This window comes from Capra hircus, chromosome 27 (genome assembly GCF_001704415.2).
Source record: "Capra hircus breed San Clemente chromosome 27, ASM170441v1, whole genome shotgun sequence".
NCBI classification, from domain to species: Eukaryota; Metazoa; Chordata; class Mammalia; order Artiodactyla; family Bovidae; genus Capra; species Capra hircus.
In genome coordinates, this window is record NC_030834.1 from 26246849 (window position 1) to 26264059 (window position 17211).

Sequence of the window (17211 nt, forward strand, 5' to 3'; positions counted from 1 at the left end):
CCTGAACTGATGATCATAACCAAGAAAAACGTCTTTAAGTTTTTCGGAAGTTGTACTCAGACCCTTGTGGTCAGTTTTATACATATAAAGAAAAGAGCACTCTGTCTACTGAGACTAAAAAATCATATTTTTCTCTGGGAAAAAGCGTGAAAGCAGCAGCAAAAGGTAGAACAGTCAAGGAATAGAAAGAAAAGACTATTGGAAACCAGCTGTAGTAGGTGGTAATGTGAGCAACAAATGATGGTTGTCATTGTGCGAAAGATAAATGATTATAACTTAGAGTGGTAGGAGAGAAGCATGAAGGTTCTTAGTCTTCATTCATTGTGCTTGAAAGCATAAGATATCTTTGATCTGTGTGGACAGAAGAGTAATTAAAATGTAGTTCAAGAACTGCAGAGGATTAGCCATCAACCAATTGGAAAATTTTATTGCATTTCATGGTGTAATGTACTGCAGTCACTTTAACAATTTTGCTTTATCTTTTGGAACAAGAAGAGTTCCATCTTGGAGACCAGATAGAATCCCTCTGGAGTGGAACATTCTCAGGGACCTGATCAGCTAGGGCTGCCCCATAAATTTGTAGCTCGTAGGCTGTACATCATACACAGTGGCTGTGTTTAACTTAACCCAGAACCAAATTGATCAGAGAAGCACTCTCGTTACTTTTTCAAGGTAGAATATCATAGTTCTTGGTGATTTCCATCTTGTCCTCCTGCTCTTCTTTCCTTTCTGTTTTAACTCTGGTTGGTTGAGGGACTTGTTAATAAACAAGTAGCCTGGATGTTATATGCTTAAGTTTCACATTTTAAAGCTGCAGAATTTAAGATGTTAATGACTTTTAGTTTTCATTTTTCTCTATCCAAGCAAACTGTGAATGTGTTGTTTGATGCTATATTTATGTATGTTACCTGGCTTTTTTTTTTTTTTTTGATAGTTGTGCCTTCTTCAGCCTCTCCACAAAGGAGTGTGGATCAGAGAAGTACAACCACAGCTCCCTCTGCTCCTGTAGTCTTAACACCAGTGGTCAATGGAGAATCCAATAACCTCACGCCATCTGTTCCTTATCCTGCTGCTTCTCTAGTTTCTCAGAATCAGAATGAAAATGAAGGCCACCTAAATCCAACTGAAAAACTCCAGTAAATCATTTATACGCACATTGTTTACATAGATTATAATTGAATCATAGGGTCAAATTTGGGGGGTTTTTGTTGTTGAAAATTCTGGAAAACCTGAATTTAATATGATAAACATTCTTAAGTGATGTAGGGGAAGAGTAAGTGTAGGTGTATTATACATGCGTTTTTGAGTTATCCTAGAGAAATGTAATTTCTGTGAGCTAATGTATTCCTGGGGTCTTCCCCGGTGGCACAGTGGTAGAGAATCTACCTGCCAGTGCAGGACATGCAAGAGATGCGGGTTTGATCCCTGGGTTGGGAAGATCTCCTGAAAGAGGGCATGGCAACCTGCTCCAGTATTCTTGCCTGGAAAATTCCATGGACAGAGGAGCCTGGTGGGCTATAGTCCATAGTGTCACTAAGAGTCAAACAAGACTGAATGAGCACAGCAGTACATAATATATTCCTATTTTACAAGTAAAGGAACTGCAGTTAAAAGATCTATGTATTTTAGCCCAGACTGTAGAGTCAGAGAGCCTTGAAGTTGTATTTCACAAGGCTGTGTGACTATGGACCAGTAGCACTCTCACTAAGCCTCTTTCTTCATCTGGCATAATATATTTGATGATAAAAGTGTTTTAAGTATTAAAAACTATTGGCATTATTCCTGGAATTCAGTAAAAACTCAACAACCTAATTATTATTTTTGTTAAAATGTGACATACTTTATAGAGCTCTATATATTGTAGACAAATTGAGAATTCGGTAAATGCTCAGTAATCCCTATATGTTGGATTTGCCTGAGAGGTACTATTTAAATGAAATATTTAGTACTTCACATTCTTGATACTTATTAAGAAACCTAGGAATATCTTTGATATTAAGGTTTAAGCTGTTAACATTTGTACCTGTTTAAAGTGAGCACTTTAAGGAGAATTTCTTGTATTTTTGTCTGTAACATTCGGATATAAGGTGATGAGATTTTGAATAACCTGTACTTGAAGTTAAATTCATTGCAGTCTCATACCCTGGGTATTTGACTGAGTTTAACATTTGTATGTGCTGGCTGCTACTGTATGGAAATAGTGTATGCTTTATTTTACTAAAATGGGTGTTAATTTGTATATATTTGTTGTTTATCAGGAAGTTAAATGAAGTTCGAAAGAGGTTGAATGAACTAAGAGAATTAGTTCATTATTATGAGCAAACATCAGATATGATGACAGATGCTGTGAATGAAAACACAAAAGAAGAAGAAACTGAAGAGTCAGAATATGATTCCGAGCACGAAAACTCTGAACCTGTTACTAACATTCGGTGAGAACTTTTTGCAAGTTTGTTTTTCTAACATACTCATTCTAATAGTACTTTTAATATGGAACAGAAAACCCTCAGTACGGTGCTTACTGTTTGCATTTTACTTAAGCTTTTCTCCTGTAAGTCTGCTGTTTGGTCAGTGTAATCTTAACTTGTCCTGTAAAGAAAAGCAAGTAGGGATGTATTGAGTACAGAAGTTTAGTAAATTTGCTGTTTGTTACATCAAATGTAAGTGAATTATAAGAAGTATATAACTTCTCATTTTCCTGTGTCTTTATTTTTTGGTGTAATTTTAATTTTCTTTGTTGTAATTTTGATTTTTTTTTAGATATTTTTCTTCTTAAATTTTTGAATAGCTGAAGCCAGTGAAATGCAGGAGCCATTTATTTAAAAGATGAAATTAAATGGGGAAATAGCCAATGATGTTCATAGTTTGGAATTATTTTTATTAGTAGTTCTAAAACTCTGATTTTTTAATATTACATATGTCTTTTTACCTTAAGTAACTTGAGGCTGTTTTCCTTCCTTTCAGAAACCCACAAGTAGCTGCCACCTGGAACGAAGTAAATAGTAATTCTAATGCACAGTGTGTTTCTAACAATAGAGATGGGCGAGCAGTTAATTCTAACTGTGAAATTAACAACAGGTCTGCTGCCAACATAAGGGCTCTAAACATGCCTCCTTCTTCAGGTATGATTGACTCTATTCAAAGATACTTGTACCATATTCTTGGGAAGTGGATTTTCTTTCTTTAGAGCTCTTAATTAAGTTCATTAAGTTACTGCATTTCAGTGATACATATTTTCAGCAGATTGTCGATACAATAGAGAAGGAGAACAGGAGATGCCTGTTGCACAAGGTCACGATGAGGAGGAGGAGGAGGAGGAGGAGGAGGAGGAAGCAGAAGATGAGGCCCTCAGCGGAGCTTCAGTGTCTAGTCACAGCAGCAGCCTGATCATTGAGACCCCTGAAGATGCTGAATTTGAACATAAGATCCAGAAGCTTATGGCTGCAAAACTGAAACTTAGACACTTACAGAACCTTGTTGCCATGGTGCAGGTAAATACTGCCTTTTTTTTTTTAATCTGTCGAAAAATGTATAGTCTTATAAGGTAAAATGTGTGTATATGTTTGATAATTATGTGGGTATAAGTATACTAGTATATGTTTATTGAATTCTAACTACATAGTGGTTTATGTGCTTAGCACTTTACATGCCGTATTACCAGAGATCAGCAAACTTTTCCTAAGGGTGAATTAGTAAATATTTTAGGCATTGTGGGCCATACAGTTTCTGTCCAGCACAAAAGCAGCAATAGACAGTAAACAAATGAGCATAGCTGTGTACCAGTATAACTTTATTACAAAAACAAGTTTGTCTTCCTGCCAGAGATACTAGTTGTGTATCATGTAGAACTCAGTAGCATCTCAATTAGGTGGATATACATACAGATTAGAAATGTTAATTAACCACAGTTGTACTATTGTCAGAGCCAGAGTTGAGACTTCTGGCTGAGATCTTAACTCACTTGATGCAGAAAAACCATATGTTGTCTGAATTTTATTCAGTAAGGCCAAAGAAGTAAAGTTGGACCTGTTAGCTGTAAATTTTAAAAAAGCCATTTGTATATGTGAACATAAAATTACATAATTATTAATACACTTCTAGACAGTGTATTTATGGACTGTTGTGGTCCAAAGTTATGACTAGCTCTAAACCTTTTTAAAAATGACTAAACTTTTAAAAATCAGTCCTTTTCGTCTGTTACATATATATTTCTGTTGTTTTCTCAGCAACATAATCACTGTATAGAAGTATCCTTAAGAGTGTTTCTAAAGTATTCAAATTTATATGATTTTTGAAATCCAGAAATCTTCTGGTAAAATTAGTGATTTGTTTTCATTTAGGTTTGCTTAGCTTATGTTATGTCGAAAAAGTGAAGTATATATAACCACACTAATAAAGGTATATAAAAATTTTTTTTGTCAAATAAAAAATTTTCAGTATTATTTACAACCTCTTTTAAAATGCTTATTTTGAGTTACTCAAGTGAAAGATGACTGTGTACTTTATTTTAAAATAAAGGAAACATTACTTGTAAACTCCTTCTGAACCTTCATAATCCCATTCTCCTTCACAGAGATTGCTGTGCATTTAAATGTTTGCAGTTGTAAACAAAAATTACATAAAAGTTTTGTTTTTTATTTCTTTGTGTTTATATAGATTGTATTATTTTACAACTTGCCTTTTTTCCTACTGCACATGTCAGAGATTTCTTCATATCAGTATGTTGTTTTTCAGTCACTAAGTCATGTCCGGATCTTTGCAACCCCACAAGCTGTAGCATGCCAGGTTTCTCCAACTTCATATCAGTGTATATAAACCTGTCTATGTAATTATATAGATACATAATTATGAAATATAAATAATACCCTATATGTTTATTTATACATATATGTTGTTCTGTTGCTAAATCATGTCTGACTTTGCAATCCCATGGACTACAATGCACCAGACTACCCTATCCTTTATTATCTCCTGAAGTTTGTTCAAATTCCTGTCTGTTGAGTAGGTGATTCTGTCTAACCACCTCATCCTCTGCAACTGCCTTCTTTTTTAACCTTCAGTCTTTCCCAACATAAGGATCATTTCCAGTGAGCCAGGTCTTTGTATTAGGTGACCAAAGTACTGGAGTTTCAGCTTCAGCATCAGTCCTTCCAGTGAATATTCAAGGTTAATTTCCTTTAGGATTGACTGATTGGATCTTCTTGCAGGCCAAAGGATTGTCAAGAGTCTTCTCTAGCACCACAATTTGAAGTCATCAGTTCTTCAGTGCTCAGCCTTCTTTATGGTCCAACTCTCACATGTGTACATGACTAATGGAAAAACAATAGCTTTGACTATATGGATCTTTGTTGGCAAAATGATGTCTCTGCTTTTTAATATGCTAAGTTTGTCATGTCTTTCCTTCCAAGGAGCAAGTGTCTTTTCGTTTTGTGGCTGCAGTCACCATCTGCGGTGATTTTGGAGCCCAAGAAGACAAAGTCTGTCACTGTTTCTACTTTTTCCCTTTCTGTTCGCCATGAAGTGATGGGACCAGATGCCATGATCTTAGTTTTTTTAATGTTGAGTTTCAAGCCTGGTTTTTCACTCTCCTGTTTCATTCTCATCAGGAGGCTCTTCAGTGTCTCTTCACTTTCTGCCATTAGAGTGGTGTCATCTGCATATCTGACCTTGTTGTTATTTCTCCCAGCAATCCTGATTCCAGCTTGGGAATAATAGATCAGAAATGGTGAATAATTTGGCGGCTTATAGATGAGTCAGCTTAACTTCAGGTTTATGTTGATTGGAGCTCTTTTGTTTTAGGGAAATGACATGTATGAAAAAAAAAAGAAACAGCAACCCCAAAGGATTAAGGGCCCTTGTCCTGAGAACTTTTTAAAAAATGATCCAAAACTCCCCAAATTTTTGTATGTTTAAGATTGATAAGTTTTATTTATTTATTATGGGTAGTTTTCTTTTGCTTGTGCCTTTACTTATATCCTTTTTTCCCAAGGGACTCAGGAGAAGTTCGAAACAGTTATACAGTTACCATGACTGTATAAAACTATCGTTATTCCTGATTAGATTAAGTGAGACAGCTTATATGTTCTGTAAAACCTTATGATGTCTTGTAAGTCTCCACACATCCATCTGATGTATTTTAGTTTGTGAAACAATGCGTTAGTGCCCTCCAAGAGTAGAGTCTCTGTTTCCTGTCCTGTGGAAGTTCTGTAATCAAACCCCCCTGGCCTTCAAAGTCAGATTCCCTGGGGATTTCCAGTCCCTTTGCCGGATCCCCAGGCTGGGGAGACTGGTGGGTGGCTTGGAACCTTGACAATAGTGCGAGAACTTCTTTGGTAGTATTGTTCTCCAGTTTGTGGGTTGCCTACCTGCTGGGTATAGGATTTGATTTTATTATGATTGCAACCCTCCTACTATCTCATTGCGGCTCCTCCTTTGTCCTTGTATGTGGAGTATCTTTTTTTGGTGGGTTCCAGTGTCCACCTGTTGATGGTGGTTCAACAGCTAGTAGCGATTTTGGTGCTCTCTCAGAAGATGAGCGCTCGTCCTTCTGCTCCGCCATCTTGAACGAATCTCTTGTGATACAACATGCCTTACATCAGTAATTCTGTAGTCAGTTACTTTTAGTGTTGGAGTTTATATTAAGTGTTCAGACACCCTCACATAACAATCTGAAACTTAAGGGTGTTTTTTTCCTCATACTTTGGTTTTTCTGCTTCTTATTGTGTGAAAATGCCTCATGATCCATCTTTGGTATCCTTGGGTTGCAACTCAGTTCTTTTTAAGCTTACCATTTTAGTAATATATTAGCTTAGCTTTTAGATCTGTGAGAAGACCAGAGTAACACCATATCTGGAAGCTTAAAATGGATTAGATAGGTTTGCAATCTAGTCAGCTTTAACTCTTTAAGATTTTACTAGAATTCTATATCCAGCAGTTAAAGTTTCAGTTGATATCTGCAGAAAAAGCATGTATAAAGTGTACAGTATTAAATATTTTTAAGAAAATGTGACAGATGACCTCCAGTCTTAACAGTTTAATAAGTACATTGATTTTGACAGCAGATATGGACCTACTGTTAGGAAGATAAGTAATTTTTTGTTGTTTTTCCAGTGACACATTTGAGATGGTACATTCTCATTAGCTTTTCTATTGGGAACCATTGGTACTTGTTTCACAAACTAAATACCAAAGTGAGGAAATGGAAAACTAACTGAGCAAATGATACTAGACATAAATTTCATATAAGCTGTTTTTTGATAGTTCACAATCTGGTCAAGGAAGGAAAAGACAAACTAGTATTTGCCATTACTGGGTAATTGGCAGCTCAAATTATTAATGTACTATTTTAGTTTTAATACTTTATTTCCTGTCATTGGTAGAAGATGAACTTCATTATTCTCTAAAAATCATATGCTTTCCCTACTGCTTTCAATTTTATGTGAATTTTACAACTGAGTCATATTTACTAAGGTATGACTTGGATAATGTTTTTACATATCAAGGTGATTTTAATATAATGATGCTATTTTAGGATGATGATGCAGCCAATCAAGGAGTTACTTCTGTGGAGGATTTCTTCCCAGCAGAAGACACCAAACAAAATGCAAATAACACTAGAGGAAATGCCAATAAAACACAGAAAGATGCTGGAGTAAATGAAAAGGCAAGGTATGTTAAGCTTCTGACTTTCATGTCATAGAAATTGAGTGCTTGTTAGAAAGTCTCCATAGGCACTCGACTGCATCGTGTTTAATGCTATTATCAGATTTACTGGAGTCCACAAATATAATGTCAATTTAATTATAGAGAGAAATTTTATGAGGCTAAACTACAGCAGCAACAGAGAGAACTCAAACAATTGCAGGAAGAAAGAAAGAAACTGATTGAGATTCAAGAGAAAATTCAAGAATTGCAAAAGGCATGTCCTAACCTACAGGTAATTAGGAAATTTCTTTGTTTGTCTGAAGAAACATGTTTAAAGCCTTAATGTCAATTGAAAGTACTCCTTGTCTTTTCTAGTACTAATACAATAGATTTGTAAATCTTTTATGATTAAAGAAATGGAGGGACAAATGAAATGGGTTAGGGATATACCTTTATACTGTGAAAGATAGCACGTAGGAATTAACTCTGATTATTTACATTCTTTCACTTGTTGGGCTGCCTGGCTAGTGATTCAGAACATGTGTATTCATAACTGTTTATTATATTAAGATATTTTGGGTTGAACTTTGCAGTTAAGGGAGAAGCATTTCCATTTCTTACTGGTCTAAAATTACATGGTAAAGCTGTTAAGCTACCGTGAGTTTTTTGGGAAATTAAAATAGTTTATTTGTAGTTTGAATATTACATGTATATATGGTTATTAAATAGTACCCCACGCATGGGTGTTTGAGATTGAGCAGAGAATGTACAATCTTTGTCCATGTCACATAATCAGGAGTAGGGTTAATATGGGAGGGAATGATCCATTCTTTTTGAGGTTTTTCCTACACTTTATTGTTATGAATAGCTTTATTTATGAGTCAGGTTTTGTTTTCAAAGAAAAGGAAATGTATCAAGTGATATTTCTAATATTACTTTGTTTTCTAGATATTTATCTTTTATTCTTTGTCTAAGTCTTTTTTCTTGTTCCCAATCTAAATACCAGAGGAATATATGCTAGAGTTGGGTTGAGTATATGACATTTTCCACAGTAATGTTTTATCCCTCATGTCCTGTTGTTCTGGAGGGTTAATAATACTGATCATCTATAGCCTGCATTTTCATCTTTTTTTCTTATGTTGGGTTTTCTATGAATAATGATGGCAATTGAGGTGTGGCAATAACAAACTAAATATGGTACCAAAGCCCTAGAGAAATGAAATAATTGCTTTTATGAGAAATTAACATAATTACTTCAATTCTTTATAGTAGTTTTTATTAATTCTTTTTTAGCTGTCAGCTGCTAGTGTGGGTAATTGTCCCACAAAAACACATATGCCAGCTGTTACTTCATCCCCAACCATTAATGAAAATGAAGCCAGTACAAGCAAATCTGGTTTTGAGCCTCATGATTCTTCAGTGGTAGATAATGAGGTATTGTATATTGCACTTTGTTCCTGGGTCTTAAGTCATGTCTTAAGGAAGAAAACTGAATATCCGTGAAACATGTTTTTAAATGTAGCTTATTATGTGCCTTTAAGTTGTGGGAAGAAATAATTTTTTCCAAAAAGTAATTAAGTTGAGGTACTTCTTAGTATCTTAAGTTTTGCCCTTTATTAACAAATATTTGGCAGACTTGTATGTAAGGAATAGTTACAGTAAGTAGTATTCACTTCAATTAGAAAAACTTGTCCTTTGGCATTTTATTTATCTGTGATTTATGGAAAACATAACAACTTTCTCTCAGTTGATGAAGTTACTATGTCCGTGTTCAGTTGCTTAGTCATGTCTGACTCTTTTGCAGCCACATGGACTGTGGCCCAGGCTCCTCTGTCCGTGGGATTTCCTAGACATGAATGGAGTGGGTTGCCATTTCCTCCCCCAGGGGATCTTACTGACCCAGAGATGGAACCCGTGTCTTTCGTGTCTCCTGACTGTATTCATTAAGAATTAATGGTTGCCTAATTTTTTCTAATTTATTACTAAAATAGCATTTTAACCTTCATGGGTGTCTCAGTGTAAAAAGGATAGAGTGAGGATAGAAATTTTTGTTGGTATTAGCAATAGTATTAACCTGTTTTTCTTTAAGGCTGAAACAAATCCAGTATTTACAGTAACTTGACTGTAACTTTTGAAATAACAGGTATGGTCAGATATGCGAAGACATGAAATGTTAAGGGAGGAGCTACGACAGAGAAGAAAGCAGCTGGAAGCTCTGATGGCTGAACATCAGAGGAGGCAAGGTCTGGCTGAAACTGCATCTCCAGTGGCTGTTTCATTGAGAAGTGATGGATCTGAGAACCTGTGTACACCTCAGCAAAGCAGAACAGAAAAGTAAGAGAGGTGTTTGAATCAGTTTAAAAAATGCCACCTATTTAACACTTGTAGGATAGGCAGCCTCATTTTCCCTCTGTATCACAGCACAAGTCTGCTATTACAGTGAGGCTTGGGTGTTAAGCATCACCTTTGTGACTCAATCCAGCTACTTTCTGTTGTAACTTCTCGTAGCATCACCTTTCTCTCTTTTAAAATATTTTTAAAAAATTACTAAGACACTTGACCAAACTGATAGAGATTTTCTTGAGGATTTTGATCTAGAAAACTGTCACTCAAGGAAAAGTTAAAAGTTGAGGGAGGTTTACTTTAGGAATGAGTCCCAGGGGATATGATTACTAGTTTAATTTATTTGAAGAATTGTTTTGTGGAAGGCAGAGTAAACATTTTATATTATAGCAGTTGGAGAGTAATAGCCATCTCATAGTTAATTATGCCTAAATGAAGTTTTATATACACACCCATGTATGTATATACATGGGTGTGTGTGTGTGTGTGTGTATATATATATATATATATAAATATATATAATTTTTTTTAGCGAGGGGTACAGAGTTTGTTTCATAGTAGGAGGTGAAGTAGCTCATCTCCAGAATGATCTGTATTTTGTCTCTTAATCTCCAGAACAATGGCAACTTGGGGAGGTTCTACCCAGTGTGCCCTAGATGAAGAAGGAGATGAAGATGGTTATCTTTCTGAAGGAATTGTTCGGACAGACGAAGAGGAGGAAGAGGAGGAGCAAGATGCCAGTTCCAATGATAACTTTCATATGTATCCTCCAAACAGTGCAAATCGTAATTCTTACAATGTAAAGGAAACTAAAAATAGGTTAGTTTCAATATTTTAATTTTTTGCTTGATTTTAAAGAGTTTCCCATCTTTCTGACACCAAGCAGTTCTTCAGTTATCTGAACCAAGTGCATGTTCCACTATATAATTCCAATACTAACTACCTGGAGTTGGCCAGATTCCACAGGTTAGAAGACTCAGTCCCAAGAAGAGTGCCCTCACTTCAGATGCCACTTTAAAGTCTCGAGTCTTCAGAGCACCCGCACTTCTGTCCAACTTGGCTACAGATTTTGGGGTTTCCATAGCTTTGCTTTGCTGACAAAGGTCTGTATAGTCAAAGCTATGGTTTTTCCATTAGTCATGTATGGATGTGAGAGTTGGACCATAAAGAAGGCTGAGTGCCAAAGAATTAACGCTTTTGAACTGTAGTGCTGGGAAGACTCTTGCGAGTCCCTTGCACAGGAAGGAGATCAAACCAGTCAATTCTAAAGGAAATCAGTCCTGAATATTCATTGGAACGACTGATGCTGAAGCTCCAATACTTTGGCCATCTGATGCTAGGACCTTACTCCTTGGAAAAGACTGATGCTGGGAAAGATTGAAGGTGGGAGGAGAAGGGGGTGACAGAGGATGAGATGGTTGGATGGCATCACTGACTCTATGGACATGAGTCTGAGCAAACTTAGGGAGATAGTGATGGACAGAAAAGCCTGGTGTGTGCAGTTAGGACGTGACTTAGCAACTGCAACAACAGCAACACCTTCTTTCATGTTCCATAATTTGCTAAAACAGCTCATAGAGCTCTGGAAAATACTTAAATTTACTGACTTATGAAAGATATTACTCAGAGAAAGAGATGTGTAAAGCATGGGTGGGTTGGGAAGGAGCAAAGAGCTTTTATGCCCTCTCTGGGCACATCAGCTGCCTAGTACTTCACTGTGTTCAACCCAGAAGCTGTCCTCACCACGTTGTTTAGGAGTTTTTATGGTGATTTCTTTACCCAGGCAGAATTGATTAAGTCATTGGCGATTAAGCTCAGTCTGCCTCCCTGGAAGTTTGGGGAATGCTGAAAGTTCGAACCCAACATCTGGTTGGTTTTTCTGGTGACCAGTCTTCATCATGAGGCTAACTAGGGTTTGCCAAAAGGAGTGCATAATGAGTAACAGAAGGCAGTCGTCACTCAGGAGATAGTCAGGAGTTAGGAGCTGTGTGCTGAGAACCTGGGACAAAGACCACGTAGGGTGTTTACTTTATCACAAGAGTACTGTTGTTAAGATAGATTCCAGCTTGATAGGAGGAAGGTTGATTATCTTTGATCTTCACTCTTGTTTGGGGGAATTAAGCAAAATTAAAAATCATAGATAGTAAAAAAGATGTGTCAACAAAGATGTCTACTGCATTGTTATTTATAACCAAAACACATTTCATGTATAAAAAGATGGTTTAAGTAGTTGCACTTGATGGGGTGTTATGTGGCTAAGCTTAAAGGCTTGAAGAGTGGAAAAATGCTTGTGATAAAGTATCCATAATAACTTTTCATTTTGAAGAATACAGAATTATATGGACTCTTCTCTGTAAAACATAAGTGAAAAAAGACTGAAAAGGAATGCAAAGTGATACTGTACAAGACTAGAAATCCAGAATTTTTCTCACTCTATTTTATATACATTTTAAGTCCAGTGAACTTAAAAATGGAATACAGGCGTATGGACCAAGCAGAGTATCAAGGTTTTTTGCCAGATTTAAAATATACATAATTACATAAAATGACAATGCTTTAAATCTTGTGTTAGGTGGAAGAACAATCGCCCTTTTTCAGCAGATGGAAATTATCGTCCTTTAGCCAAGACAAGACAACAGAATATCAGCATGCAGCGTCAGGAAAACCTTCGCTGGGTGTCCGAACTCTCTTACGTAGAAGAGAAAGAACAATGGCAAGAACAAATTAATCAGCTAAAGAAACAACTTGATTTCAGTGTCAATATTTGTCAGACTTTAATGCAAGACCAGCAGGTAAAGTTTACTCTGCAAGTAAATTTTTTTAATCTTGTGTTTGAAGCAGTACACATTTTTTTCAAGTCGTTGGTAACTGTTACGGAAAATTTTTTCTCTCCACAGACTCTATCTTGTCTGCTACAAACTCTTCTCACGAGTCCTTATAGTGTTATGCCCAGCAGTGTTGCATCCCCTCAAGTGCACCTTATAATGCACCAGTTGAACCAGTGCTATACCCAGCTAACGTGGCAACAGAATAATGTACAGAGGTAATTTGCTCCTTAGAAGTAGTGAGAATGTATAGTCAATGCTAAAACTCAGTTTTAGCATTGGTTTGCAGTGTAAAAGCAAGGGTTTTACAGTTACCTTCTGGGAGAGAAGGGCTGAACCAAATTGCATTTTTGAATCTTCTCTGATTCCTGAGAGTTTTATAAGCAGTGATTTTGCCTGATGTTTCCTTTTAATTCTGTGGACCAGACTTAAAATAACTATGGTTTTCAACTTTACACTTACCTTAGGTGAAACTGTTGTCATTATGCCTATCTCTGATAGAAGTGCTAAGTGTAGTTCTTGTTCCAAGGGCTAAGTTATTAAGTGTGCAGCACAAGCAAATATTTGTTCTAGTAAACATCAGAGCAGCCAGCTTGTTCCACATACTGTTTTTTGTTTTGTTTTTAATTAACTGTTATTTAACATTATGTTATATTTATTATTATAAATATAATAATATTATAAATATAATAAATATGGCTGGGTTGGATCTTCATTGCTGTGTGGGTTTTTTCTGTAGTTGCAGTGAACATGGGCTACTCTGTGGTTGGCACAGGCTTCTTATTACCGTGGCTTCTCCTGTTGTGGAGCATGGGCTCTAGGGCACCCAGGCTTCAGTAGTTGCAGTTCTCAGGTTCTCGAGCACAGGCTCAGTAGTTGTGGCATGTGGGATCTTTGCAGACTAGGGATCGAACTCATGTCTCCTGCATTGGTAGGCGAATTCTTTACCACTGAGCCACCAGAGAACCCTGTGTTCCACATACAGTTGAATCATTTTATATATATACACACACACTTTCTGGATGTACTTGACATAGATGGTAATATAACTAACCTTTAAACTACTGACTCCTTCAACTTTTATAGGTTGAAACAAATGCTCAGTGAACTCATGCGCCAACAAAATCAACATCCGGAAAAACCTGCAAGCAAGGAAGGAGGCAGTGGTGCGTCACACCCTCCTTCTCCCAGTTTATTTTGTCCTTTCAACTTTCCAACTCAGCCTGTAAATCTGTTTAACCTACCGGGGTTTACTAATTTTTCATCATTTGCACCAAGTAAGTGGCCAGAAACTTAAATGAAAGTAAGTAAATGCAGAGTCCTTGAGAATAACATTTGTCTAATACATGGATTTTTATCAGTCACTTTTGGAATGGTAGGAAATGTTTGCAAAGAAAAATATAAATTCTTTTCTACTTTAATTCTTTATAGTGAATGTTTAAACTGAGTATGGTTGCTAATGAAATAAAATAAGTTATGAAATGTTTGCTTAGTCTTACACCTTTGAATTAGTCCACAACTGTTTATCAAGGAGAAAGAAATGAACCTGTTTACTGACTGCTATACATCAGGTACTGTGTAAGATATTAGGAGAGGAGAGGTGCATAAGACAGCACCCTTCTAGAGGAGTTTTATGTCTTTGTAGGGAGATATACCTCTAGACTAAGGGTGACTGGATCAGGCTCATAATTACTTTTCTTTAGTTCAGACTTTTATTCAGACTTTCTCCACCTGTCTTATGCCATATAGTGTATAAGTGGCTGGGATTCAAAGATGAGTAAAGCTGATGCTTTAAGGGATTTAAGGGTCTAGTGGAGAAGCTAAAAGTGTCACTAAGTGCTTGGTGCTTTGTCATGGGTGCTGTCAGCTTGGTGCAGGTGGGGTTGAATAGCCTGCTTTTTGCTGGGACAGGATTGTCGGCAAATATAGAAAGGGATAGTAAAGCTAAAGAACTGATGGAACTTTTTTCCAGGGAGATTAGAAGGGAAAGGACTTTCTGATCAATGGAACCACTTAGAGTGGCAAAGCAGGGGAACAAGTGTATCATGTAGAGAATTTAGAGGTCATAAAGTGTGGCTGGTGTTTTGGGCCATGGCAAGAGCGGGGTAGTTCATGTGCTGGGACACAGTAGAGGCCCTTGTGCTGGGCAAAGAAGCTTGGACTTTCCATTGCTTATTAGAGGGGCCACTGGCAGACTTTGGGCAGAGGAATGGCATGAAATTTATATTTTAGAATGGTGACACTAGTCATGGTGTTGATTGAGATTGGAGGGACAGAGCTGAGAGTATAAATGGTGAACAAAAGGCTATTGTAGTAATAGCAGGAAGGGGACGATGGTTTGACCTAAGGCATTGGCAGTAGTGGTAAGAAAAAGGAGTAATTTTATTTTATTTTTTTATTTTTATTTTTTTATTTTTTTTAAAGGAGTAATTTTATTTATTTATTTATTTTTTAAAGGAGTAATTTTAAAGATGTTCTGGAGATAGAATGATCAGTTAGATGGGTCATGAAGAGAGAGGAGTTGAAGGTGTTTGCCAGAGAATATATGAAGAGAAAAAAGGTTGGGAGGGTTTTGTAAATATAAATATTCATATATCACAGTGTATTTTCCTAATGGAATTGTAAAAGTAATGGTGTTAAACAGTTGAACAGGTTTTTTAGTTCTTGAGTGTGGGTTAATACTGGCAGTAAAAGTTTTTGACTAGGCTGTTTAAGTAACAAATAATATAGGCAATTACACATGCTGTTCCTTTTTAATATAATATGCCTTTTACCCATGGCAGCTCTGTTCAGAGACTGTTCATTCTTCATCATCTAGTTCAGTTTCCTGAAACCTCGTTCCCCTTCTCCCCCAAGTTGTTAGTGGCCCTTTTGCAAATACCTCTGATGCAGCACTGTATGTTAAAGTATGTGATTATATTTTACTTCCCAGTTAGAGTGGAAAAAACCTGAGCTTTGAAGTCATGCAGACCTGAGATCTAACTTTCTCTTTCATTTACTAGGCATTTGATCTCTAAGCCTATTTTCTCACTAGTAAAATAAATATAGTACCTATTTCACAGCATTGTTTTGAGCATTGAAAGAAGTCACACGTAACATGCCTACAGCAGAGTCTAATGCACCTGCAGTAGAGTCATGCTTACTTTAATAAATATCATGTATTATTTTTTTAACTTTTAACTCTTGAGGAGGTAGGGATCGATATTTATCTTTGAATCACCAGTGCTGAAAACATAGTAGGACTGAGCTGTAAAACAGTGATTAAATAAATGAGTGATGTTTAGTTGCTAAATCGTGTCCAACTCATTTGCAACCCCGTGGATTGTAGCCCATCAGGCTCCTCTGTCCATGGCATTTCCCCGGCAAGAATACTGAAGTGGGCTGCCATTTCCTTCTGTAGGGGATCTTCCTGACCCAGGGATCAAACCTTCATCTCTTGCATTAGCAGGTGGATTCTTTACCACTGAACCACTCTGTTAGTTTATTTTAATTAGTTTTTTGTTTTGGTGGATTGGAATGGTACATTTAATTAAAACTATCTTTCAATTTTGTTTTAAGGTTAAAGGTGCTTCTGTATCTTACCCATTGTTTTTATTTACTAGGTATGAATTTCAGCCCTTTATTTCCTTCTAATTTTGGAGATTTTTCTCAAAATATTTCTACACCCACTGAACAGCAGCAACCGTTAGCCCAGAATCCTTCGGGGAAAACAGAATACATGGCTTTTCCAAAACCTTTTGAAAGTAGTTCTTCTATTGGAGCAGAAAAACAAAGGTACTTTATTGTAACCATAATCCATTATTTGCTTAAGCGTCACTTGGTGATTATATGTATTATATGTCATTTGAAAATGTAATTAGGGAGGATGTTTGTGATTGTTTGGCTTGAGAGTGTTGAGAATGAAGCTTTGACTTCTTACCAGAGGTCTCTCGGGCATACATCTGCTGCTAACGCTGCTTTAAGAACAGTTCAGAGTTTTGATCAGTGTCCTGTGAGATTCAGTTTGAAAGGATAAGACCTAACCTATAGAGTGTCTTTGGCCTTGATTTTGTATCTTTCTTTAAGATTATAAACAGTTCACTGTTCATTGGCTTAGAACTGGAAACTAACATTAATACTGGAGGATGGTTTTTATAAAGTGATGACTTGTTTGATTCGTAGCCCCTGATTAGAGTATGTGCCCAGGGCACATCCAAATGTAATGTTGAGTACTATTAGATTGTAAAAACAAGTTTTGCCAAGAAAATTTTAGTGATACATGTTATCAGTCATAGTCAAGGTTTTCTTTGTTTCTCACACATTTACTATTTTTCAATGTGATATTCTTCCCAGTTATAATTTTGACTCAAACAGTGTGAAAGACTTATTGGCCCAGGTTAATCATTCTCTAAGCATTTTT

At 36.5% G+C, this 17211-nt stretch overlaps 1 protein-coding gene across 8 annotated transcripts in view; it reads left to right on the forward strand.

The window, feature by feature from the left end:
• The window catches only part of PCM1 (pericentriolar material 1), a 90258-nt gene that overhangs the window by 28966 nt on the left and 44081 nt on the right, over nt 1–17211 (forward strand). For all 8 annotated transcript variants that reach the window (XM_018041941.1, XM_018041943.1, XM_018041942.1 and 5 more), the window contains 13 exons: nt 935–1136; nt 2259–2432; nt 2965–3122; nt 3244–3491; nt 7532–7668; nt 7807–7936; nt 8938–9078; nt 9788–9978; nt 10603–10806; nt 12560–12779; nt 12885–13030; nt 13899–14089; nt 16415–16586. In XM_018041941.1, coding sequence (XP_017897430.1) covers nt 935–1136; nt 2259–2432; nt 2965–3122; nt 3244–3491; nt 7532–7668; nt 7807–7936; nt 8938–9078; nt 9788–9978; nt 10603–10806; nt 12560–12779; nt 12885–13030; nt 13899–14089; nt 16415–16586 — 2314 coding nt within the window. The remainder of the gene's footprint in view (nt 1–934; nt 1137–2258; nt 2433–2964; nt 3123–3243; nt 3492–7531; nt 7669–7806; nt 7937–8937; nt 9079–9787; nt 9979–10602; nt 10807–12559; nt 12780–12884; nt 13031–13898; nt 14090–16414; nt 16587–17211) is intronic.